At 42.5% G+C, this 27,619-nt stretch overlaps 1 protein-coding gene across 7 annotated transcripts in view; it reads right to left on the bottom strand.

The window, feature by feature from the left end:
• Positions 1 to 27,619, bottom strand: part of RREB1 (ras responsive element binding protein 1) — a 121,986-nt gene that overhangs the window by 33,794 nt on the left and 60,573 nt on the right. For all 7 annotated transcript variants that reach the window (XM_066324911.1, XM_066324920.1, XM_066324944.1 and 4 more), the window contains 4 exons: positions 25,320 to 25,409; positions 23,796 to 23,959; positions 5,356 to 5,500; positions 4,099 to 4,238 (listed from right to left, as the gene is read on the bottom strand). In XM_066324911.1, coding sequence (XP_066181008.1) covers positions 4,099 to 4,238; positions 5,356 to 5,500; positions 23,796 to 23,959; positions 25,320 to 25,409 — 539 coding nt within the window. The remainder of the gene's footprint in view (positions 1 to 4,098; positions 4,239 to 5,355; positions 5,501 to 23,795; positions 23,960 to 25,319; positions 25,410 to 27,619) is intronic.

Consider the following 27,619-nt stretch of genomic DNA (forward strand, 5'->3'; position numbering starts at 1 on the left):
CACTGCAATGTCTACTTATTTCTTGTATTTTACTAAAATATAGCAAAATGAAATCTTGTAACTGGAGACAATGCCACACTGAGCCAAATGTGATTAGAAAGCCTCACGATGTTCATTAAGAGGCAGCCTTTTACCACATTCAAACTGCACAACTATCCAGGCTGAGAAATTAGGTCGGAATGAGTCTAAGAAAGGAGGTAACTTTAACACCATCACCAGCTACCTCCTCCTCTCCTCAGGAAGATACCCAGACATGAGAGGCAGCATAAATGAAATGCTACTGTGAGGAAGGAAAAAGTAAAAACGCTTTGGGTCTTGGTACAGCATACTGCACTATACCTCCTGGAGAAGGAGAGGAAATATAATGGGTATGCTCTGGCTACAGTGAAATCCAAGAGAGGAATTTTACAGTTCATGTACTTTTTTAAAAAACCACACGTTTTACTTTAAGCCTGTTCTACTGTATTTGCCAAAGGAAAGAGGAGAAACCCAGCATAGCATCTGGAGAGGTTTCTCCCCGGGAAATCCTACATCTCCTCTGCTTACACTGCTGACGCTTCTTAGAGCTGTCAGGTGACCTTTACAAGCACAATTTCACGTTTGACAGCAACCCTGCACCACAAAAGTTTCCAGAGAAACTCCCCTGCTCCGTCGGGTGTCCAATTTTCCCTATTGGCTGTGTAGCGTCTCAGCTCTCTGCTAATTTTATCAACACTCAGATACAAACTCACCAAAATAGACAGCGTCCCGAGGCCCCAGCTGCAGGGAAGCAGACTTCTTTAAATAATCCAGGTGGAGAGGCCGAGGGGGTCAGAAAGCACCCCTGGGCCACCTCCCACTGCTAATGGGCATTGCAGACAACCTTGCCGGGGCCAGCTCATGTCATTAATTAGGGTGCAGGAGGCAGGGCTTCAAAGGGACAGAGACTGACCAGGGGGCGTAATGCCACGAAGGAGATGCAGTGCCACAGCCCATTGTCAATGGGACAAAGGGCCCTATTATTGCTCGCAAGACCAGGGCAGTTCTTACCATAATTAGGAGACAAAGATGCACGATTTAGGATTTTACATAATCAAGAGATACTCTCCCAAGCGGGAGCCCCTCTCACACAATCAGTGGATTAAGTATTGTTTATTCTGCTGCAAGTAAACAATGAGGTGCTCCCTGCTCAGGGTTTTACATGAAAAAGCAGTTCTGAGCAAGACAATGGGGGGTGTCTTTTCATCTGACTTTGAACAGCTAACCCTGTGATTTAAAGTTGCTCATTTGACAGTATCTGGAAGGGTGATGGCCCACCCTGTAAATTAGCTGCTCACATACTGATCCCAGGGCTGCCAGACAGCCTTACCTAGCAGAGGGTGGCCAGGACAGACAGACTCAGACAGCTCTGGGGGCAAGAGGCTGCATTTAAGCAGCAGCATTGAAATGGCAGGATTAAAGGACCACAGAGAAGCCGGGCAGAAGCTCCTGCCCACCTTGGCACCTTGCCACGACCACGGATGCATCCCTGAAGCGAAGCTGGTGCCACCATCAAGGCAGTGCACACTGGGGCACTGCCTCAGAGCCTGTTTGCAATCTTTTTATAGGAGCTAGGGTAGCAAAAAGGCATTGGATGTTTGACCCGTGCCCTTACAAAGGAAGGCCTTGGCTAGGCAGATAGAGCATCACTTATTTCTGATCGTGACAAAACAGTCATTGCTGGGCTACTGCCTACTGCAGTAGCTCCAAATGAACCACCAGACCCAGAGTATCTGACTCTGGCACACACATCCGATACCTTCCTCACAGGTCCTTATCAAGTGACTCTGCTTTACAATATGGGCAATAAAAGGAGACTGGGGGTGTTACGCTCCCTGCCCTTTGCTCACAACACAGTTACTGTGCTTTTTGGTTTGTTTGAACTTTAACAGGAGTTATTTCCCCTTCTACAATAAGGATTTGATGAAAGCCTTCCTTCTAACGTTCTGCAGTTTGCTTCCCCACCACAAGTACACCCGTATACACAGGTCTCCTGCTCTACTACTCTAGCAAAAGATGCTCTTTTCTTCATCTCTTTCACTCAAAAAACCCCTCAAGCCTCACCAAAAGGACTTAATTTACTTTACTGAGGACTGAGAATGGCATGCCACATTCTCTATGTTTTGTTGGATCATACAAAGAATATTGCAGAACTCTGGGAACCAGGGGATTGATTACAGCCCCTGCTGGCCAAGGATTTTAACCCATTTCGTTGGGACGAAAGAGTCACCTTAACACAAGTCCAAACTGCTCTGCTTACTAGAGGACTTTCTGTCAGGTTGGGCCAGGCAGACAGTGTCATTGACTTGTCTACACTAGGAGAAAAGGTGTGGTTTAAACCAGATGGGCAAGTAAGTTACACCTTAAGATATCAGCTGTCCAGAGAGGACCACATCTTCCTTGTCCTGTCTTCACTGACATATCTTAAATGGCTGAGGAAAGTACCTGACAAAACCTCCTCACTATCACCTAGACAATTCTATAAAGATAAGCATCCCAGCACCTTAAATCTTAAATCATACCTATGGAACTTGACAATTTTGACTCTGATTTAGGGACACATTCTAGTCTTCGCTGCTCAACAGAATCACGGGTAGCAAAATCCATTTCAGGAAAGTATTATCCCAAAGCAAGTCTAATACTAGAGCAAGAACTGCATAAAGAGGAACAGCATGTTTGCACAGCCACTACGTCTTGCTGCCTTGACACAGCAGACAGCAAAGCTGCCAAGCTAGAAGGATATCTATTCCATTATCTTATATCCACCATTCAAAGCAAGAAAATCCACCTCTCCACTCAGGTCCATGGCATATAACTTTGCAAAGAAGTCATATCTTCAGAGAAGCTCCAAAACGAGGGCAATGCCAGGATAAACCTAATATGCCAGCTGCTTTCTCAAAAGCATGAAGTGTAAGGCAAAATTGTTCTAGGCTCCATTTTGTCGGAGTTGCAGAGCTCTTACTGGAGAACAGTTTCAGCTTTGATCTATAATGAAAATTTACCTCATTTACTTCAGAAACAGCAAAGTATGTTTAATTAACTACTGCTGAATGAACCAAGCTTTCAACTCCTTTCCCCTGTAACTACAACATTAACAATCCCTTTTAAACATGTATTTACCACAGCTTTCTAAATAAAAATTTAAAAAAGGGGAAATTTGGTAGAATTAATTGCATTTAATAGAATGGGATATCTCTGCTCCATGCCATTCTGTTAAGAACTTGTATCCACGAGTGAGTGTTGACACTTCAAGATGCTGAATTCTTCACTTCTTCACCAAAAAGATCATTAGAGTCCAATGCCCCCAAATAAGTTTAAAATATCGACAAGCTTTTGCAAACAATCTCCTTTCCTAAAGTAGCAGCTTGTCTACGTGTTTCAACTAGACTTGAAAAAATTCTTTTATACCTTCATGTATCTGCCTCTACATTTTTCTATAGTAAAAAACAGGAAATAAAACAGTTTCAGGAGTCCCAGAGGCAATTACTTGAATCAAACCACAACATCCAAGCACCTTCCTGAACAATTAATAAATATTTTTTCCTTGTTAAGAAAAGCTCATTTAAGCCAAAATCCACATCATTCCCCAACCTTAAAAGGCAGAAAAGCATAAAACATTTTACTGAAAGTCTGAAACTAGAAACTCATCTACCTTCACTCACTCCAGTGACTGAAAATCCCTTTCTATTCAGCTGCTGTCTTCACAAACAGAATAATCTGACAGGATAACAACTGAATACTTTTATCAAGTTGAAGCATCTTTAAGTTCATCTTGTTAAAATTTTGCAATGTTGGCATTTTACAGTTTTATGTAACAGTGATGGAGTTTCAAGGGGACGAAGAGGGGTCTTAATTTTTTCTAAAAACATTTCCAGCTATTAACTGGCAAGATTTCCTGTATTTGCAAAAAAATAACAGAATTAAGTCCTACAGCATCCTGGTGACACAAGCCAAGGCAAAGCATTTAAGAACCTGCTCAAAACCAAAAAGGAGGGCAGTAAACAGCAGAAGGCTGCCTCTCCCCAGCAGGCTTCTTCAGGCAGTCTGGTGACCAGAGACTCTCTGGGTACTATCTCTTACCTCAATGAATTATCTGGATGTGTCTCCATGTGGGACTCCAGCCCATACTTGCAAAAAAAGTCTTTGAAACACACTGGACAATGATAAACTTCATCGTCAGCCCTCTTATCCCCTTCACCGGAATGGCCATCCTCGACAACCTTCAGAAAAAGGGAAAAAAACACCTCACTAGACCAACTTGTAAGCAACAAACCAAACTTGCAATCCATTCAAAGTCTTTCTCGAATGGAAAGTTGCAGGCTTCATGTGTAACCTTGCTGCAAGCAAACACAAAGGACTCACTTCTCAGGAGAGAGGGTAAGCGACAGAGCCTCAGCACATGTGTAAAAAAACATGCATGAGAGAAAAGCAGGCTCAGCAGGAGATAAAGTGTGCAGCTGAGTCACAGATATATCAGTTCTAATGAGGAACTGTGATTTGAAGAACTTATAAACCCATGTGTTTATATACCACTGAACTAGCATTCCTCCTCCTTCAGAAAGCCAAGGGAGCTGTCAGCCTAAATTATTTATGCCCCTGAGATACTGCCAACTGCTAAGTCAAGTGGTTCAGGGAGAAGCAATGAACTTCTGCATGTTTTCTATACTTCTCTTCTGATTAGAGGGAGAAAAACATGCACAGAGTGAGGGATACTGTGCTAAATGGAACTGCTACCAGCTTGCCATTTAGAGATAGTAAGTGGAAAGAGTCGAGTTAAGTTTGGCAGACACCATACATTTTGTCCAAATGATTGAGATGTGTTAAAATATTTCATAAACAAAACCCTAATGGAAACGTCTAGCCTTCAAATAAATATTTTTTGGTCACTCTTGCAACTCCAATAAGGCAGGATTATGCTGCTATGAAAGGGAAATGTACTGTAGATTTTTCTCCCCTTCAGATCTAGAGCATACTTTATTAGCTGCTGCTTTTGAAGTAAACATTGCTATTTAAAAGTTTAAATCACCAGCCTCCAAGAATACTACAAAAAAAATGGGAGGGGAAAAAAAATCTAGAGGAAAAGCTGCAGCAGCAGCTCTTGTCATCTAACAATAATTATTTATAAATCCTAAGCACATTCAAAAATTTAAACAATAATTTTAAAAACTGAATTATTTCAATCTCTTAAATTAGAAATTAATGTTCAATTTCACACAACTGTGCTGGCTACACAGGACAAGCGTGGCAACTCAAAGTCTGTGGTGAGTGCACAAACCAAACAGCTGACAATTTAGGAGGTAACCAGGAATATATTTTGCTTCATGCCCCCTAAAGAACCTTTTTTGCAGGTGTCCTCTCCTCTCTGTCCAGCTCAGCATCGTGACTGAACTTCCGTTTCGAAGACAATCGCCTGCGCTTCAGCGGCGAGGGGGGAGTGGTGCTTGCTGTGCTGTTTGGATCCTTCTCATGAATCTTCATGTGCCTGAGCAGGAGAGGGAAGAAGACACTGTCAGCAGGCAAATCCAGGGCGGGAAGTCCAATGTAAATGTTAATGCCAATATCACTTCTAAGTTTGCATTTAAAGGATACCATCAGAAATCCCATAGACTGGCCTGAACTTCTGAAGAACTGCTGGGGCATGACCCAGCAGGGACCCTTGGCAGTGCCTGGGCCCATGAGGGGCCACAGAAGGGAGCCCACAAGCTTTCCCCCACATGCCAGCTCACAGCACGACACCTGCCCTGCTAACACCTAGTTCCATGAGCACCATGCCCACTCCCCGTCATCCACAAGTCCTGGTTTTGCCTAAACCTGCTCAGCAATCCACATATACCCAGCCTCCCTGTCTGGTGGCAGTCTAGTAAGCAAAAGCCTGCAGCTTAGCATTCCCTTCTCTCAGTGAAAAAAAAGCACCTCATCTTCAACTGGCTCTCCATCTAGAGTTTGAGACCGTACCTCAAGTAGATGTGTATAAGCCAACGCCAGAGCAACCCTTCTTAAATATATTTATTTCCTTCTCATTCTTAATACAACCCAATATCAAATTTCAAGTGCAGCTCTGAAGTCACGATTATCTGGTCCCACTGTTTCAGTGCACTAGGTATGGCTTGCAAAACTGTACTGCCAAGGCATGTTCACAAACCTGCTTTCCCAGGAAAACAACTATTTCTTGTCACAAAGACACAGGAAAAGGGAAAGGGACACAATTACTCAGGAAGCAATCTCATTAATATCGCTTTACCTGACCCACTTGTCTCTTGGTTTTCTATATGTGCAACCTGAGGAAGACACTGTTGTCTAGTTCCTTTCAGTCAGATGGAAGGTATTGTTGCCACGCTTCTTCTTCTAACAACTCAAAGCTCAAACTTAAATGTTCTTTTTTTTTTTTTTTTTTTAAAGGTACGGCCTTTAATCTCACTTCAAATTTATATGGCTATTAAAAAAACCAAATGTATGCTTCTAGATTCAATGGAAATATTTTGCTACTAATAGCTAGATATGAGTGCAGGACAGAGTTGCCATTTGTCCATAGGACTGACTTAAAAAAAACACAATGGAGACAATGTTAATGGCACTTGGATAAATCTGTCAGAAGTCACATCCACAACTCAGCTCAGGACAATGCTACTTAACATGACTGCACACTATCATGTTCTAACATGAGAGAATGTTGTAACCCAGACAAGTCCCACACATCCTCATAACTTCTTTGGTGTTATGACATCAAATCTGTTTTAGTTTTGGATGCCAAGGGCATGATGCTTCCAGATAACACACTGGACCAAACTGACCCACAGCAGACCCCTATGGAGCTGCTGGGAAGACTGTCCCATCTTTTTTTAATATTTCCTTTTGCAATCTCAGAAGATTTTTAAAAAAAGAAGGCATATAAATACTGTCTCGAACTATGGTCTGTCTCAAACTATAGCCTGTCTCAAACTGCAGGGTTTTGTCTAGGAACAACCTCAAGCCAAAAGCACCAGAGGTGCCAGAATTGATACAAGATAAAAATGGCTGTTTTCAGCTACTGCCTGCTTTCAGCATCCATCAAGGCTGGGGCTGCTGGGGGGAGCAAGTCCATGAGGAGAAAACCTGCAGTTTCCCAAGATCCCCAGTCACTCTCACTGGTTGCACAAATGGTGGATGGATACTGGTGACACCTGTCAGCCACATCTATGTGCAGATGTGCCCAGCAGATTGGACACAGAATCATGGAAATGTTGCTGAAATTGTCTGACCTCTTTCCCTGCCAATCACCCATTTGGGAGGAGAAGGAATGCTGAAGGTCTGAGCACTCAGCTCTCTCCAGGTCTGACAGAAGCCAGAGAAAACCCAGAGTGCTGACACAGCACGTGGAGGGCCATGCACTCCCCTGCCTTGGCCCTCTGGTAGCTCTGGCACCACAGGCACCAAAGCAACTGATTTAGCCACATGAATCCAGTGCTACCTCACCTCACAAAATCTGCGGGAAGGCATCTATAGATACTCTACTGACTTGTTTTCTGTAATCTTGGGGTTTTTTTCCCTGTGACACTGATCTAACTTCTTATGCTAGCTTCTTTCATGGGTAATAAAACAACATCATGAGCTGCAGTTGTCTGTATTGACACAAGAATAAGGGAGAAGAAACCAGTTATTTGTTCAAGGGGTTCCTGTCCAGAATGATAGAAGACAAAATTCAGAAAGCATCTTGGAACAAAAAATCAAAATATTCAACTGAACAGGCAAAGCAAAACCTGGGAGAGGGTTGTCTGTCTATGCTTTTATTATTTCTTTTTGGTAAAGACTGCTTTCCAGTTTCAATGATCTCTTGAAAGTAAGGACAGAGGCTTTTGCTGTGCCTGTGTCCCTGCACCCCAGGTACCCACACACAGCCTGACTGCTTAAGCCTCTGTCAGCTCGGCTGAAGCACAGCTAACTCTACTTAGCCAGTTACTTTTCAGACAGCTAGAGAGCAAAATCAGTCAAGCTAAATCACATTCATCCAGAAAACAATCAAGCAACAAAATAACCTGCTATGCATTGGGCATGGGACATTTTCTTCCCGTTTTCTTTTGAAGTCTCTTTCCAACCATTAACAAGTATGCACAACTCCTGTTTAGCAGCTACCTATGCAAAACAGCTTCCTTAGGGCTAAGTTCTTTCCTCCTGCTGTTTGTCCACCTGTTGAACTCTGCTTGTTTTGATGCAGCTGGCTCCTACTTGAGAGAGGCATGATGGCACATCCACAGCACACCAACAGGAAAACCCCTTGGAACATCCAGGTTAGTGCCAGCCCAGCCTAGCACCATTGCCTGGCATGACCCACACGATGCATGCGAACACACTGGCTCCTGCACGTCCTAAAAGCAGTTCAGCTGTGCTTGCAGCAGGGCTTGCTCACATAAGTACAGCCCCAACTGCTTGCAGTTCTCATTCCTGCAATGTGTGTGCTTTTGCCATGCCCTAAAACCCACAGCAGAATCCATACCACAGCAAGGAATGCAGTGATACCTTCATGTTTTAGTTTTGCATATTTGAAAGGAAGCAGCCTAAGCTATTGAGCTATAAACAGGAAGGCACCCTGACTGCACCTTTGACTTTTACTGTGTAGGTCAAACATCACAGCTGCTGTGATAGCTCCATGCATGTGATCATTAAGGAAAAAAAAGGAAAATTCCGATACCAAAGCCGCAGGTTCCAGAATTCTCAAGCAGAGTCACAACCTGCCCACATTACAGCCAGCAGGTTGTTCCTTTAGCAGGTTAAGCAAGTTTCACTGCATCAAGTTAAGGGCGGAGAGGAAAAAGATTACTAGAGCTACAGCCCAAGATAAGCGGGAAGATAAAGCCAAGAAGTACAAAGGATAGACACAATCTTCATCTCTTTCTTTTACTTTGCAACATGGATGTCATTCTGCCTTGAGACAACATTTATCACCCAACATGAGTTGAACTCCAGCAGATGTCAAGTCACATCCACATCCACAACCTTTCTTTTAAACACTCCCTTCACTGAGGCTTCTTCTACTTAAAAAGTTTCCTAACCATAATTAAGGGGGAGGGGGGGGAAGTATTTGTGTTGCCTTACTCCTTCAGAAGAGCTTGCCTTGATTAAATCCTACGTGTAACACTGAAAATGTTCAACCTCACTGTTTAGCCTGCCAAGATACAAGAAGAACAGGAACAAAGCTGTGTTTAGAAGTTATTTTCCCTTTGTGACTATAACAACATATTTTGGCCTGACAACACTGGCATACTTAGAATGCAAAAGACAGGCTTGTAAGTCAGGCTGGCTTTCAGCATCTTACAGTGATAAAGAAAAATGGTATGACATTCATCAGTTCCAAAAAAATAAAGATAAACACTCAACACTTTAAGTGAGAATGTAGTTAAAAAAAAGAAATAAAAAGGAAGGGCAAAGTAAGGACATGCACAGAAATGCTCATATTCAGTTGCAGATGCAAGTTACAGTAACATGTGCCAGCAGCTTTAAAGTGACCACTACTGCAGCTCAGAAGACAGCCAGAATCACAGCGGATGAAACTTGGATTTCTTCATTAAATCAACGAATTGTGGCTCTGAGCCATTCTACAGAGGAACCCAAGTACAGCAGACAAGTTCAGGAAGGTGTACGGAGCCCTGAAATCGGCACCTCATAGTCTCCCCCAGCATGCATGCAAGTACACATACACTTGGGACAGGGCTGAGGGCAGAACACTAAAACCCAACCATGGTACACAGGATGATATGCTGTGAGGGGATAAAAACTTGAGCTTAATATTAGGGAGGACTCATTTGCACTAAGTGCTAGCTAGCCTTCATTAAACTCTCAAAGAAAGTGGTGGAACTCCATCTAAAATTAGACCAGAGAAAGAGCCACAAAAATTTGCAAAAAAAAAAAGTATAAAATGAAAAGAGGAAACTAAGTCTTTTCCAAACATGGTCTGATCCACCTCTGAACTAAACTATTAATGATTAAGAATTGCTATGCAAGAAAAAGGAAATACCTTGCTATATACTATGTTTTTTGCAGCACAGATGTATGAGAAAAAGCTCTCCTCATAATCGCTTCCCTCCCCCTCACACAAAGAATTTCACAGGTGAGCCAAGAGGATCCAACTGTGCTACGACTGTGTGCCAGTCAGCCCTCCTAACAAAATCACATTTTTTTCAAGTGCTTGACTGCCTTTCATTCCACCCTCTCTCTGAGAATCACCTTCCGACTCCCCTCTTCTGCCACAACTTCTCTCTCCCCTCTCAGGGTCACATGAGCAGGATGACTAAGATGATACTGCACAAGAATTCCCCTGGCTTCTTTACTTTTTGTTTTGTTTTGTTTTTTGGTTTTGTTGTTCTTTGGCTTTGTTTTTGTTTTTCCTTTTTTTGTTGTTTTTTAAGACAAATGGGCAGAAAAAGTTTCCAGCCCCATACTGTAATGCAGAACATGATTTCAGGAGGGTGACTATGCCATTAGAACAGCAGCAAGGGAATATTTTGCTGCTTTACTTTACTACTTCTGTAGTAATATGCAAATGCCGAAATCAAGTGCCTTTTTCCTTTTTCTCTTGAGGATGGTGTTGGAACAGTGTCTATGGGAAGTAACTCACGAGGAGAGCAGGGGAGCATGTGTCCTGCTGAAGTGACATGCAGCTCCTGCTGCTCACATCCCAGTCTTTACCACTTCTCTAAAAAGGGCTGATGTATTTTCCTAATGCCAAGGGGATTTGCATATTGATCGTATAAGCTTTCTGGAGGTCTCAAAACAGGGCAGCCTACAGCTTCAATGCCAAAACTAGAACGTGGGCAGGTTTTGACTGGCTGGCTCAAGGCTAGAATGAGCAGCCAAAGCATCCTGAAGGAGGCAAATGCAAGATGCAGCTGCTTGCTCCTGGCTCTGGGTCCCACTGAATTATGAACAAAACCAGAAGCCTCTGCTTTGCATGCAGATAACCTGATCAGCACCACTTTGGCTCTTGGATAGAAATAATCCCTCAGCATGCGTGGGAATCCCTCACCTCTTAGTTCTGGGGAGAAAAAGGTACAGTGTAGGTGCACCTTGAGTTTCCATGTCTCCTGATGTGCTTCAGGTCCCAAAGAAAAAAAGGCCTGTCTGGCTTGGAGGCCCAGCCTAAAGGAAGGTATGGAACAAAAGGGTGCATTTGCAGCCCCAGAGCAGGGCTCTGGGTTAAGCCTCTCCCTTAGAACTGTGGCAGCACAAGCACTGCTGGCTTTCAGTCAAGAGAAGTTTATGCCAGGTAGGTCTGATTAGAAGGAGCAGCATGTCCAGAGGGGGAGCAGCAAGCAATTTCACTGAGGCCTGGTTGGGAAAGTCCCAGCATCTAAATCAAGATTAATTCCTGAGCACAGAATCCAGTGTATGTATAAACACCCTCCTCCTCCCTCACGTCTGTGGAAATGCAGTGGGGAGGCCAATGAATCTGGGCATTATCAGTCCAGAGAGATCGTCTGACAGTATCGAGTTCAGGTTCTGGCTTCATATCCCACATATGATTAAAAGTTTCTCCACTTTACCACTAGATGTATCCTACACTCTACTGTATTGCACATGATTATTCCTCATCTCCCTCGTGGTTTCTAGGCAGTTCAATATCAAAACCAAGTGGAAAATCCTCATACATCTGATGCTTACCTGAAGACAAGGAAGCTATACATCCAATCATTCCAATCGAAGACACAGAATAAAAATCAGTGCTTTCCGTCCTTCACCTTATTTACAATACACTTTGTTTTTTCCCTTACAACAAGAAGAATTACTTAAGTTCCCAAGCTAGTCTGGGAAGGACTGAGCTGGTCAGTATAATTTAGCTGATTCAACTGCTTTATGTCTTTCACTGTTTTGTGTCTCAAGATCTTTCACTTACATTGTTCCTCCCACAGAACAGTAAACAAACTCCAAAGAACCATAAAACCCCTTTTCAATACTTTAAAAAAAAAGTTTATCCTTCAGAAGATGACCAAACATCTCTGTTTAGAAAAAAAATTAATCTGCTTTGTTAAGGCTTTGACTTAGTGCCATGGTACCAGAACAAATAAGAGTGAAGGATGCATCCAAGACAGGTTGAAATTTGGACCATGATATACTTCAGGCCCCATGAAATGGAAAATGTCTCATAAAGAAAGAGAAGACAGCCTTTAAAATTACACTCTTTTCAGATATTTTTATGTCACATTATCTTTGTCACTGCTTTTGCTTCATTCGTCTTAAAAATGATACTTTAGCCCAAGTTGTCTGGAAATGTAGGAAAACACAGAGAACTTCTCTTCAAAGCTCCTGCCATTTGATTCACACAGGAAGTAGATCCTAAACAAAGAGAAAGTGAAGCAGCAGTATTTTTAGGAACAATTGTTTAATGCCCTGCTGCTAAGTCCCTTCTTAAGAGTCTTGTGAATATGACTGACATTTAAGTCAAAAGAACAGTAACATTATGCTTTTGGGTTAAAGAGTTTAGCGAGTTGTTTGTTAAAACATGTAGAGAATCTTGACAATGTACTTCCAGTGTTAATTACAAACATCACCCACTTAAAGAGAGCAATCCACTCAGCCCTTGCCAGTTGTAATCACAGGAACCAAAAAGATGCAGGTAATTTTGGAACTCAGACATGACCTGTACTAGGACAAGTTTCTGTTTGTCTTCTCTTTTTTTGCCTAATATTTGTATCCTCAAAAAAACCCAGAAGTGGCCCAAAAAGCCCTCAGACACACACACATACTTCGCAGCAAGTCACAAGACGGATACCAAAATCCCAATCCCATGGAAAACTCCCTTTTACCACTGCAGAACAAATGCCAAGCACCCCCACATACTCCAGTGGTAACCAGTGTTGAACCCTAGCACAGGACAAACCGAAGGAAGCTGAGCAGCAGGAGGTCTCTATGGCTATGCTGGCAGGAAACCCATTGCAGTGCATGCAGGGAAATGGTAGGGTGGGGCAAACAGCTCCCAGGAAGGATCAGATTGGGATGCCCTGACTCATTTCAGCCGCATGTCTGCAAGCAGGCCAGCAGGAGATCCCCCTGGTGGCGCTCCCTATGGCAGCCAGGCACTGCCATCCTGCTGGCGCACCTCATTATCCTCATGGAGCCTCCAGTGCTTGTTCACACTGTCTACCAAGGCTAAGGTGGCCCTGGGGAGCCTCCCCACACAGCAGCATCCCCCAGGTGCCACAGACATGCGCTCAGCATCCTCCCTGGCTCACAGCAGCTGCCACACCGCCTGGCTCCCGGCGCAGTGGGATTCTCCTGGCACACGGCACCATTGGCATGACAGAAGTGCCATTGTTCAGATCCACCAAGACTGGCCAGGTGTGCGAGGGCTGAAAAAGCCACCAGTGAGTAACTTCAAATGACAGATTTCAAATCTCTTTTCAGTGCTACTGGGACAGCCTGCAAAGTTAGCCAGTGCCCCACAGCTGCCAATACATGATACCTAAGGATATATGATACCCACACAGAGCAATTTATATTTTTATCCTAGAGAAAGATTTTGCTTTGCTGTGAATAAAGTCAAGTTGTAAGCATGAGTGAGAGGAAAGATAATGATCTACAAATCCAAGGGGGGGTGGGGGGTACCACTTCTGAATAATTATGCTGTATTCACATTTAAGCAACTACTTGCTACACAGACTCAGCAAGTTCAAACAGGCTGAAATTGATACAACTGCATTCCCAGCTTGGCTCAAAGTTACTCCTATTCCCTAACAGCAACCTTGTCAGAACACCTTAAAGGCAAAAAAGGGAGACAAATATTTGCCTGATGATGCTGTGACAGGGAAGTCATTCAAACTATGCCTCCAAAGCAAAGCTTCCCAAAGGACTGCAGAAGAAAGCAGTTTGCATCAACCCTGGTGTAAGGGAGGGCAAAAGAGGAGAAAATGCAGTGGGAGCTTCCCAGCACTACTTCACCAAGCTGGCACACACAGTTTACATTATGTTCAGAGTGGAGCTAAATTAACACTGCCAAATACTGCAAGGAGACTTCCAAACTGTAAGAAACTTTTATATGGGGTAAGATTCTTCTTTATTAAACAAGATCCTTCTCAGGCCACCATATTACCTTAAGCTTGGAGAAAAAAAGTGTATTAACAACAGTAAAATTAAGCAGAAGTAGTATTTTTTGAAGTGTGCCAAAAATCTGGCCTGGGCCATTCTGAACTGTTTCCTTCAATTTTTTTTTGAGATTTGTGGTTTTCAGTCATGTCCTTTAGTTACCATACTATATAACCTCATTCAGTTACTTCACTGCTGATTTTTCAGGAAACTTCATGTTTAAAGAAAACAAATGTTATCAGAAGGTAAGTATAATTAAGGCCATTTAAAATTTTAATAATGGGGGAAAAGGAGAGAGAAGGAAAGAGAAAATGAGAGAAAGTGTATCATAACAGGGAAAAGATTTCTCCTAAAGAGCAAACACAGTCGAAGAAGTCCTAGGTATGTCCTGCCACCCCTCCAGAACCACACCCCTTTCTTAACCAAGCAAACATAAGTCCCAGCTACTTCCCAGAACTAGGCAAAGCCCTCTTGCTGTTGGTTCCCTCTCACACGGCACTGTTGAGCAATCCTGATGGCACAGCACAGAACAACTTGCTGCGTCACACAGCTCGAGAAGGAGAAAACAGACGAGCATAGCTCTGCTGGGGACACTGTGCAGATGGAGCTGAGTATCTCTCCTCAACACACACAAATGCACGCACGCAGGGAAGCTGCACGAGATAAGGGAAGCACATCTTCCTTGAAAGCAGGGTCTCCACATTACCCCGGTATCAACAGCCTGCAAGTATCTCACAGGGCAAGGAAGTAAAAGGTTATCACTGCACACACACAAACTGCAAACTTCCCAGCGCTGAGGAAGGCATCCCAGCAAAAGCGGTTTCACGTGCTCAGCCCATTTCCTCTCCTGTTCCTGAACATGTGGTCCTCCTTCCTTGCAGCATTCCCTTGCTGAGGAGAGAAGCACTAGGAAGAAGTTTCACATATTGTTAGATGTGTTTAGTCAAACTGGAAACCTAAGTCCCTGCATGACCTGTGCTACTTTACAGGAGTTTGGGAACTTTAGCCCTCAAGTGGAATTAATTCGGTCCATGAACAACTGTCACCTTACTCTCTCTCCCCTCTGTCTGAAACTGTCAAAAAAGCTACCACTGAAGAGTCTAGGTGTAAGAAATGAGCCACACAGAAGTTGTACACCTTCTCTGTTTCAAGATATCTTTCCACATGAGTCAGTGCTGGAAAGCTGACTCTGAGGATTTACAAAAAAAATCACTGAGAGTGTTTAGCACACTTCAGCTAAGAGACCAGCCTGAAGAACTCAGCAAATCTGTACATACCCTCAAGAAACAGAAACCAGCATTTGCATATTGTGTGATATTTAGAAGATCTACAGCGGCACTTCTACTTTTAAGACGGTCTTTGCCTAGGCTGTGTACATCGTGCATATGAGCATCCTGGCTCAACAACCTGAATGAAAGGATCTGGCTAAATCCAAATGACAGAATTCTCCCCTCTTTTTTATTTTTTTTTTAACAGCTACAGAAGGTTCCCCCAATGCTGTCAATCTACCGTTATGGAATAGCCTATTTTTAAAAGAGGGGAGGAAAGAAAGAGGAAAAAAACTTGCTGACCCTGAGAGCAGGGGGGGTGGGGGGTATGTTCTGCCGTTTGCTGGTTCCAGCATGCTGAACCAGAACAGGTTGAGCAGGTTAGATATTGAGGAGAAAAAACAAAGCTGGAAGACATACATTAAAGGTGGAATGACAGCAACCACAAATGCAGTTTGTGATAGACTTTTTCCTCATTCTCCTGGGTATTTTGCCCAGGAATCTTTTCAGAGGATAGGAGGACAGGGAATACATGTTCATAAGAGAAATGATGCAGGTATTTCTGATGTGCATGCACAACAGGCTGAACAAAGATTACATACAAACAAACATACAAACTCTCTCAGCAAACTTTCTCACCACCAGCATTTTCTACACACAATCGGCCAACCAAAGTACAAGCTACAAGACAAACCACCAGCCAGAAAGCGAACAAAACATGTTATTTGTTAACCTTGAGAGCTAACACCTCCACAAGAATCACATGTCAGGTTTATGGCAAAGGACTAAAAGCACCTCAACTCCTCACAAAGATCACCTGGATTTTCTAGTGCTTGCTAAGTTAAGGCTTGTATTTATTCTGTAGCTCTTCAAGGTGAGAAGGGGAGGAAACATCCCTAAGAATACTAGACCTTCAGAGGAGGTGATATTCCTGAAAGGGTACTTATGTGAAAAGATCAAGGTCTTGCACTGCCATGTGCTCTTAGACTAGAGTCTAATCTGTCAAGTGGCTTGTGCTTATTTGAACTGTGACATGGGTGACAAAGCAGCACTAAGCTACGCTCAATACGCTCTGTTATAGGGGAGATTTATGTTACTGCCCGTGAGGAGGGCGGCATTACCCTGCCACATCAGACCACCTTCCCCTCGACTCAAATCACACCAGAAACCTAAACTCATTAAGAGTGTCCCCTTTTTTTTTGCCTTGTGGAAACCCAAAACATAAGAACCCACAACCTTACAATGCACAAGATTAGAATTTGCTATTGCTTAAAGGCAACACACAGAGAAAATCTAGGACTGAAAAGCACACTGAAGTCTTATGTTTAGGTACTGAGCAGCTCTGGAGATGCAAGTATAATGTTCCTCATTGTGTATGCTTAGGTTCTCAAGAACAATGGGGCTAATTAAGGTCTGCATATAAATCTTAACTCTGCACTTCCTTGCTTCGCTTGATTCTAATCAGATCTCAGCATTCATGTTTTTGTGTTAACTTCCTTTGCTGTTCTTTAATGATAACTGAAGGGGGATACTGTCCAAGCGTACGAGCAGCATGTAACACATCTGAAATAATGGAATCTCCTTTCAGCTCTGAGGGCTCACAGAAGTTCTGTGGCACAGGAGGTCATCCAGAGTCTTTTACTGCTGAAGATACTGGTGGAAGGGTTTTTTTGAGCACCCTATTTGTGAGCCATGTGAAGTAAAATCAAAGTTTATATATAGTCTTTCCAGAATTACATCTACTCAGCAAAAGTAAGACAGACAAAAGTTTCTTCCTGGAACAATTAAAAATACTGTAGACTTCTAATTCATATCAAAGACACAGAGAAACAGACTCTTCTCTCACTGCTGTACTGTTGTTGAAAAGGCTTTATTTCTTTCTCTCTCTCTCCTTCTTTCTAATTTAACCTTCTTCAAAACATGGGGGTCCCGGCAGAACACCAAACACATATTCTGGATATTATCTGTTGACAGGAGAGGCTAAAAAGCTTCCCTCCACCTGTTTTCCCCATCCTTATTTACAAAATGTACTAGAAAAAAATGTAACAAGCATTTTTAACTGCAAAGAAAGACGAAACAGCTATCACATCTCACCTGCATCCCACAACTACAGTCATCAGTTACTAGAAGCAGAAGTTAGTCCTTTGTGTTCATTATCCCTGCTGAAGAATTAGGGCACTTGCATTTGCTGAAGCTTATCTTTCACTAGCGTGCTGACAGTCATTAAATCATCCCCCCACAAATAAGGAATGGATTTAAAAGCCTGTAGTACAGCCTGGTTTTTAATATTTAAGAACACTGTTTACCAATTACTACATTGAAATAAAAGCTCCTTAGGAGACGACCAAAGAGACATTTCTATTGTGAAAGACAATGAAAGACAACCTTTTCACATGTGTGAAGTGTCAATCATTTTCTGTGTGGCAAGCTCCTTGGCTATTTGTTTTTTGCTTCAAGATCTTATACGTTCAGTTTTTCAAAGCTACACCAAATTTCCACTTGCAAACCACCCGAAAGCAAACCACGTTGTAATAAGGCAGTTCCTCTCTTCTTCTGGGAAAGAAAAAAGGTTTTCATCACATTTGGTTATGCTCTGTCTCCAAAATTCCCGTCTTAAGCAAATGCTAACCTGCACGTGCTGGACTACAGAGATCCTATTTGTACTTAGAGGTTGGGCATTGTTACTGCGCTGCACCCCACAAAGCACACACAACCTACTGGAAGCAGGCCAATGCCATAAATAACATGGGAGCAATTCACAGGTGGAATGCAGGGAGAGGATGGATTCAGCCAGATCTTGAGGACACGCTGCCTATTGGACATTTGCAGAGTCACAGGAGGCCTGTGTGCATGCCTGCCCATGACACAGACTCTTGTTAAAGGGAACAGAGAAACCTCTTAAGTGTACACATCTCAACCCCTGTGCCTTTATCAGGATCCAACACTCATTTTCTGAGCAGTGCATTACAGTCTTCCAGACGTGCACGTTCTTTCTGTGCCAGCAAAGATGGCCAGTTAAAGTGTCAAAATTCACAGATTACCCTCCAGCACATGGATTTTCTGTCTTTCTCAAGAAACTCAGTCAGCAATGCACAGGTGCACACATAAAGTCTTTCTGCTGTTTCAGAAAGACTTGAACATCAGAATAGTACCATACCTTGATTAAAAAGACAGCTGTTTATCTCTCCACAGCATATTAAAATCAGAAATTTGGGAAAACTACCTAGTACTGAAAGTAAGATTGAGAAATGAAAGTGCCTTCTTAATTAAAAGAAGAAATACCTTCTTTGATAGGACCCTTTGTAAGAATGCTTCAAAGCATAGCTTCTGTGATCCAGGTCTTCCAATCTGAGTTTCAAAGACTTCTGCATGTGGTTGTTGCATGTGGTGTTTCACGTGTGCCAAAAAAAAAAAATCCCCAAACTTTGAGACCTGCTCCTGAGATGATACATAAAGAGCCTACAAGTACCTAAGCAGGATGTAAATAAAAAGCCATTCTGAATAATTTTGTCACGTATGGGGCAAAGAATGGAAGAAGAGAAAGAAGGTAGACAGTTGCTACATTTTAGTTTTAAATGGAACACTTCAGTTAGTTTCCATTACCGGACTTACATGGATAGTCTGGGGAAAACCAGCCATGGACAAATCTCCTTCATTTACCAAAGTAGGGAAGCTGTGGCTGAAACACATGTATTATCCCTTTACTCTTTTCAGTCTTGCCACAGAGCCTTTAATAGCTTCCCACTGGAAACTGGCAGGAAGGTCATTTCTCGCCTCCCTTTTGGCATTTATACCCCATTAACATTTTCTAGTTGCATGGAGAGCATGTCTTTGGCAGGGAGGAAAAAGTGACTTTAAAGTGATAGGCACAGGCTATCCTTAGTCACAGAAATGGAAAAGGAACTGCTGGCAAAGTATCCTACCCCCAAAGGAAACACTTTTTGGAGCAAGTGGAGGCATCGCCCTTTCCACTGAAGGCTGATGCACATTCTATTTGAATGCAACATAGTAAGTCAAGTAAAATTTTTTTTCTCTTCCTCAAGGTCTCTTCCTAATGCTCACAAACCACCACTGCAACCACAGCAGCAGCCTAACTCCTCTGTCTGCATTTTGGGGAGAGGCTGTGGTAGAGATGTAGTAAAAGACTTGAAACTTCCTATTTGGTGTTGGAGCCTAGACCTAAAAGGGCTCCTCAGAGTTGGGATTATTCACAGATAAACTCCCTAGGGAGTTACTATGACAGTACAGATGGAAAATCTTTGGAAAGTGTTTAGTAGTTGCAATCTTTTGAGTGGAGACAGTACACTGGAAATCCCCAGCTCTTACAGAGCTACAGAAACTCTTTATACACCCCCTATACCTACATACAGTTTATGCTCCTGAAGGAGATATGAGTATTCAACTTTAATTCACTGTGACTGAGAGAAAGCCACAGTGTCTGTCTCTCTAGCAAAGAAGGGTGAGGATAAGGCACATCCTAAATTGTAGATTTTCTTATGTACTGATCATTATAGGGCAAGTTACAGGAATGTTCAACTCAAAACTACTGTGATCTAACTCTTTACTCTAGATTCTTAAAGAGCCTCAAGAAAACAGTGTGCCCAAATCCCTGATCAGCTCAAACAGAAGGTTTGCTATTTCCAAGAAGACTTGCTCTTTCCAATACTGGTCAAAAAGAAAACTCTAAAAAACTCAGCATCATCTCCAGAGCAATTCCTGATGCTGATACCAGGCACTAAACAGATCTTCCAGTTGTTGTATCAGATTGTGCCAACCCTCCACAAATGGTAGGCAACAGACAGTCTGACAGCACATCAGGAAGAATGAGAAAATCAGTTTTTTGCTCTGGACATTGAGCACTCTCCAGACACCTGCTCTCTCCAAATGTGACTGTCCCCACAGAAGGCTCAGGTCACTCCTGAACAGCTTGGCAGCCTGTAAGAGAGTTTTCTGAGATACCCTAGGCTCAAGGTTCCCTGTTGAAAATCCTGGCCAAGAGCCCCACTGGTCAGAAAAGGAAGCACGTTTTAACCTCTTTTCCTTACTAGTATTGCACAAGAGAACCTTCCCCCTCCACCCTAGTCTGCTGTGCCCATTCAACTTAACTTGTTGACAAGGAGCCAAGGAGCACAACAAAAAGAAATTGGACTTGATGTGAGAGGCTGTGACTCATCAACAAATGAAGTGTTGCATGTATTGTGGGAGTCAGGAAGGCCAGCATCGATTTCACAAGTGAAGAGTACATGCAACACCCCAGCATAGCTACACTAACTCAAGGAGGAGATGTGCAGGAAACAGCATTCTCACTTATTCCGCAGAAAGTTTGGCTGTTGCACAGAAGTTTTACTGTAATGCAAAAGAGGATCAAGTAAGAGCTCTGGAAGTTTTTTGTTTTTTCTCCCTTGGTAAAGTGAAGGTGGTGAAAAAATACTTTTGATGGAGATGGTTGGCACTTGAGAATGTAACATTGGTAATCATTTTTCAACCCAAAAAAGCAACCAAAACTTTTCTCCTTCCCTCCTCTACTCAGCTGAATGTCTAATGATGTGGCTGCTTTGAGGTTGAAGGAGAGATCAGAAATTTCATTCTGTATTAGAAGAGCAGTAAGTACTCTCATGGCACAGTATTTCTCTGGACAACACTATTCCACTGAACTTTTAAAAAGTCTGGATTTAAAAATAGTATAGACAGCTAAATAAGAGCCAGAAAATGGCAGAGGGGAAAAAAAAAAGAGGATGGACATGGCATAAGCCTACACATTTCTTCCCCCATTCAGACACCAGCAGACCAACTTCTCCCTCGCTCCTCTCCTGTAAACTAAGCATATTTGGTGTAAGTGCAGTAAATCTTCAAAAGGTCCTGCAGGACCTTCACAAGTTACACTGATTCTTTACCAGCATATCACAAGTTTCTGCTAAACCTGTAACTCCTCTCTCTGACTCAATGTTGTGCAATGGTCCAAGGATACCACCATGCTGGCTACCAGAGGCACGAGAATTTTTTTTTTTTTTTTGCTGTTTTGGACATACATCTGTCATTACTTAGATTATGTAGCACGAAAATAGAGAACAATAAAAGAACTGCAAACAAAAGAGGAGAAAGATGAACTTGTAGTATCATCTAGCTGGTACAGAAGAACAGACATGGCACCACCACAGACGTGGCCTGCAGGAGTTACACATGAAGCACGACCTGGGCAAACAGGTCCTTGCTCTGGAATCCTGAGGCAGGAGCAGCTTTGAATGAGATGTGAGACACATTCAGCCACAGCACTGACAGTCCATTGGACATGATGCTACAGCTAAGTTTGAGATGCCTGAAAAAGGAATCTACTTCACACCATCTTACACCAGAAATACCTGTTTCAGAAGGAGGTACTGGTGGGCACAATGAACATCTTCCTTTTGACTATGTCATGGCACCTGATAAAAAATTTGATTTCACTTTGCATATATCCTCATCTGCCTACTTGCACATTCATGCTTTCCTTCAGGAACAAGATCCAGTATTATAGTCAGTTATAGCAACAAGAAAAAGTTATTCACTGAAAAGACCAGAAGGCACAGTCTGCCAACCACAACTCTCCTTTAACAGAACCAGAATATTTCACTGTGCTCACGATTTTGCTTGTCATGAGTCTGGGGTCGCTTGCTGCAGAGATACCAAGCTCAGGAACAGGCTTCTGCTGCTGTAGGGCAGCCCTGCACAAGGAGGAGCTTAACAGAACCGACAGGCACCTATCAGACCAAAAACCTTTCAATATCAAGATTTTCCTTGCATGAACTTAGCTCCTTCCTAGTCCAGTCAGTAAATACAGCACTCCATCCTGGCAACATCAGGCCTCACCTTGTTAAAAGAAAAAATTAAAACTAAACTGTTTTCTCATCAGAAGGTTCTAATCTCTACTTCTTTTGGGCAAGTCACTGAGTCTGGCAATTCTGGTGATAAATTTGCTACAAAAGCATGCTAAGAGTTTCTGTGTGGGGAAACCTGCATAAGTAAAGGTGACTACATCAATCTCTTGTAGGCCTGGAGTCAAGTTGCAGGGGAAGTCTCTCTTTCCTGCTTCTAGGAAAGCACAAGAGATGCCCAGTGAGCAAAATCCCAAATAAACCACACAAGCAGTCCTTCAGCAAGCTACCCAGACACAAGTGACTGATCATCGCAGAGTTCCACCACTGGAAGTCACCCTTGGATGCTGACAGTGGCATCAGGTGCAACTCAGCAGTGGCCCTGCCTTCCACTCGTCACGCAGAGTAATGACCCGACCTGGCAAACGTGGCTCACAACACCTCCCGTCAGATGAGTCAGATGTGTGATTTATTCAGTGCCCAAGGCCAGTATCTCTTCATGTTTTTACCTTCTCATTTTTTATCTATCTTGCCAACTCTCCCCAATTCCAGCCAATTTTAAGTTAAATAAATATGGAATTACAGAACTGCATTCTCTCTCTTTTTACCCAAGTGTTTAACACAAGCAAAATGATACAAAAATGCATTGCTCCTATTGTGCAGGACTATGTTATCTTTCCTACCATCATCAAAATCACCCTTTCATTCCACCTATAGCACAGTGCTTGGAAAATCACTAGTAATGGGAAACAAGACCTCTTCCTTTCCACACAGAACCAGTCCATAACCATCACTCTTGCCCTTCTGCTTGTAAGCAGTATTATTTTCCCCCACCCGTCTCACAGTTTCTTTGTAGCTTGTAAACTCTTTGATATAGGGACTAAAGCTATGTGGGAATCCATGAAATCTTAATCAGTTCTGAGATGTTCCACCCATGCAAATAAATGAATACTGAATCAAGGGATGAGAGAAGGGAAGGAAAATCTATATGCTTTAACATTTTGTTTCCCCAGTTGACAACTGTACATACTGCTACATCCCTACAAGGGAAACTACACTTGGAAATTTGGACTGCAGAGAATTTGCCAGATCTATAGTGCAGTAAGTTGTCTATAGTTATAGTACATACACCAATATTGATGTATGTAGTTAAAAACAAGATAAATATACCAAAGAGGCATCTTCATGACGGCACTTGGATACCTAAGTACATAACACCAAGAAAAGCCCAGATGTTTTAACACAACCATGTGAATCCATGGCTCTGAAGCTACAAAACTGGAAGCTCCTATATAACTTGGCTACATATTTTTATCCCTTGAGAAAAATCCATTTGTCATACTATTACTACTGAAAAAAAAAAAAAAAAGCTATAATAACTCTTGATAATACTTGAAGAAAGCTAGAAAATAATTCTCAATTCTGATTTCCTCCCACTACTTAAGCATCCTACTAGCTGTAGTGTGTGTTATGCCACATTTGTAGGTCACAGATACTCCACATTTCCTGCCCAAGTGTCTTTAGTCAGCTTGCTAGACCCTCCAAGGAAACAAAACAGCCCCCGATGCTGTAATCCTTTCCAAACTCCTGGGACACGATCAGCACTCACCTGTGCATGTTTCCATTGGTGGTGAAGGACTGTCCACATACTGAACATTTATAAGGCCTTTCACCTGAGTGCACCAGCATGTGGCGATCAAGGGAGCTCGCTGAGCTCAGAGACTTTCCACAGATGCTGCAGGAATGGTCTGTCCCTCCAGTGTCAGTGTTATGCTGGAGAAAGCAACGATTTTTTTTTCATTGAACGCCCCTTCTGAAGTGCCAGTAAAATATCAGCAAGAACTATAAACATCTCACATTAAGCAGCTCTAAAGAGCCACTTGGCACAACACCTTATAGGAAGGTGTGCCCTGTAGATACCTCTCCTCCCCAGCCCTCCTCCCTCAACTCCAGCCCCCCTCCTCCCCCCTCATCTTTAACTCCTTAATGCACCAGCACATGTAGGTGTTTCAAACAGCCTGCAATGCAGCATTTCTGCTGGGTCTGCAGCAGAAGAGGATACAGAAGGACTCAGCAACAACCCCTCAGAAAAATGGTACCTTGGGATACTTTAAGCTGTGCAGTGGTTTGGGGTTGTAAAAGTGGTGAGGAAACAGGATGGAATTATGAACTTCACAGCAGAAGACAGACACTTAAAAACAAATACTCTTTAAAGATAGTAATTTTAAGCTTACTGCATAGTAAGACAACAAAACTAGACTGCTTCTGAGTGTACATGCAGATTTCTGTGGCCATAAGAATGCACTACAAGGTCAAGTTATGGCCATTAGCTACTGTGCTATAGGTACCACTCTTTCTTACTTGCATTCAGAGACTTGGAAGATTTCTTCACATACAAAAAAACTCGCCTAAAAACACCAGGCAAGTTAAGAAAAAAAAAATATTATGTAACAGTTACAGTACAGGAGGAAAAACTGAAGTAATAAGTATCTAGTGAAGCCAGTAATCAACCACACCTTAGCACCCAAAGCAGAACCTTCTGCTGGAGAAAAGGGCAAACCTTTTCTTATTAAGTATGCATATATTTCAGGAGGAGCAAGAACAGGCCTGTAGCTGACAAAAAAGTTCATTATTAAAAAAAAAAAAAAAAAGAAAAAAAAAAGAAAAAAAAAAAGCTTCCCAAAACTGCTATATCCTGTGAAAGACTAAGAGGCTCTTCCACACTGCGTTGATTTCAAAATTATGTCTTCCTGCTTCTTAATTTGCATGACCAGTAAAAAGATCTGTACTCAAACAGGATAACAAAACAGGACTTAGGCCTCATGATGGAAGTGGTTTTCCAGATCCTTAGGATACCTTAAGCTATGCAGAACAGGACACACATCCTTGTCTGAGCCACTGAGTGGGGGGTGGAATGCCAGGCAAGGAAGGGAGGAAAATTATCCACCTCAGGGTTAGGTTTGTGGGGTGTGCTTTTTGAAGAAAATGCAAGGGAAGGCTAAAATAAAAGCAAAACAATAGAAGCATTTCATTGGCTTACACATGGAATTGTTTTTCACCACTGCAAAATGCAACCTAGCAAATGAAAAACTCTTAATAAAAGTAAGAAATCAAAAGCTGGTACTCTGCCTACCTGACGAATGTGCATAGTTAGCTGGTGCTGTGTAGTGCAAATCTTTTCACACAGAGGACAGGTATAGGAAGACTTCTCTTCTTTTGTTTCCTGTGGACAAAAGAGAACAAACCAATCAGAAGGACTATCAATATAAAAGGACTAGAAAGCTGTCAGTGATGAGGGTGGATAACCATATACCATCCCAAGTACAAAATGCCACTGCTAAGAGAATAACTTGCATTTATACATTTATCATCTGATAGATCCCTCCAAGCAAGTTTCAGAAACTTGTGAATTTATAAACAGGGGCTATTTCAATTACCACAACAGTACAGCAGCCATTTTAACAGCACAGAGATACTCAGCAGTAGCAGTTTAAGACAGGAAGTGAAGGCAATTGCAAAGAGCTCAAACTGCCAGGAGGAATTTAGCTGACCAGAAAGTAATTCCTGGAGTATCGGCAGAATATATGGGCAAACATCATTATTCTTCCCAAAGATTTTTAACAGCACAAGTTGTCAGAACTTCAGATTTTCCACCCCATCTTGAGGGCAAAGCATTATCTTGGTGCCCTTTTGTAGGGGCTGCATGTTCTGCTCCTTGGCTGACTCAGAAGGAAGAGTGGCATTTACTGAATCATCAGCACCATTTCCTTTAGCATCCTGTGTTGCTGCTGGAAGCATCCCATCCAGGCACACCAGCCAGGCCCCACCCTTCTGAAGCTTGCAAGATCTGATGAGATCATAGCAAGAAAGAGGTGACAATGCAGGAGTGTACGTGACTCCAAAAGAACACATTATGAACCCCATCACTCTCCACCCAGGTGAGAATTAGGAGCAACCATGGTCAAACCACAGTACAAACAATAAAGCCAACCAGAGAGCTCAACGTGACTTAAGTATGCCCTTGAGACACTGAGCAAAGCCACCACTCTGCCAGCCAAGGATGAAATGGCACTCTTGCAGGAACCAAAGCTGTTTGCCTCAACTGGTCCACAAGGATGGCTACTGGATGATGTAACGGGCATTTTCACAACCTCACCAGGAAGCCAGGCATGGCTTATGCACCAATGCCTGTATATTAAAAGGAAGATGATTTAGCACTCAAAATTAAACCTCAGTTTTCCATTAGAATGATGTGTGCCTTTAGTGACAAGACAGTACAAAAACCATCTCTGCCAACCAATGGGAAAGCATAACTGATTTTATGCTAAGGGACATTTTCTACTGAAGTTCTTTGCAGGCTATCTTAAGTGTCACTGGTGAAAGCTCAAAAACAAGCACAAAGCAGAATCCATTCTCAGCAGCTCTTTAACCACAAGTTGATGGGTATGAGTATCTACGCATTTCCTCTCTCCACACAATTCTCTTCCCGCAGTGATATTCCAAAGTCATCAACTCAGAAGCAATCATTTCCAGGTTGTCAGACACAAGCATTCACAAAGAACATTGAGAATGACTAACCCAAGTCTCTGTGACAAATTCTCTGGCACCTTAAGACAGCAAGACGCTGAGATAGTGTCAGAGAAAGTTCTTTTTTATTTCTCAAGAAAGCACTATCCTCTCCTGCATGATTTGGGGAACCATTCTAGAGTCCCTATATTACATTTTCAAAAACAGAGTCATAATAATTTTGCAGTAACTTCTGCAACCTGTAGACATGGATGAAGAACTATTTTACCATTTTGCCTGAAGAAAATAAGTCTTGAGACTTTGTTTCTAAAATGAAAGAATTAGGTTCTCCCACATATCCCTACTCTTTTGCTTGTACTTGCTTTTCCAACTACATTTCAGCCCCTACATTCCCAAAGGTAATCACTGCAGGCCACACATACAGGCCAAGGTCTAACGTACTAGCACTTGCAAAACATTAGAAAGAAAGCAAGAAAGGCTGCCATTATGAAGTCTGAACACTCACAGAAAATTAAAATGCATTATCTCAGTGCCTCTCCCCTATTTTTTATATACAAACGTGTAAGTCACAAACATTCATTCCATCCTACTTATACAACTTTAATTTTACTATATGCAACCTGACCGTGGAGTAATGTTCAGTTCCAATTATACTGCACCCTGCTAAAAGATGGCTCAAGACAGAGAACAAACACACTGTGCCGCGAGGAAAACCCCTGCATACGTGCTGACAGTTTAGATGATGTTTAATCCCCGGGTTCTTTCTGCAAAATTATCAACCCACTACTGTTTTTTGCCCCCCCTCCTCTTAAAACGAGTGCTGCTGTTCTGCATGATGCACTTGATGATTTCAAAGCCTGCTTTCCAGACTGCCTTCTCTTCAAATCAGCAAATTAACAGAAGATA

Source organism: Sylvia atricapilla, chromosome 1, assembly GCF_009819655.1.
Source record: "Sylvia atricapilla isolate bSylAtr1 chromosome 1, bSylAtr1.pri, whole genome shotgun sequence".
Classification (NCBI taxonomy): domain Eukaryota; kingdom Metazoa; phylum Chordata; class Aves; order Passeriformes; family Sylviidae; genus Sylvia; species Sylvia atricapilla.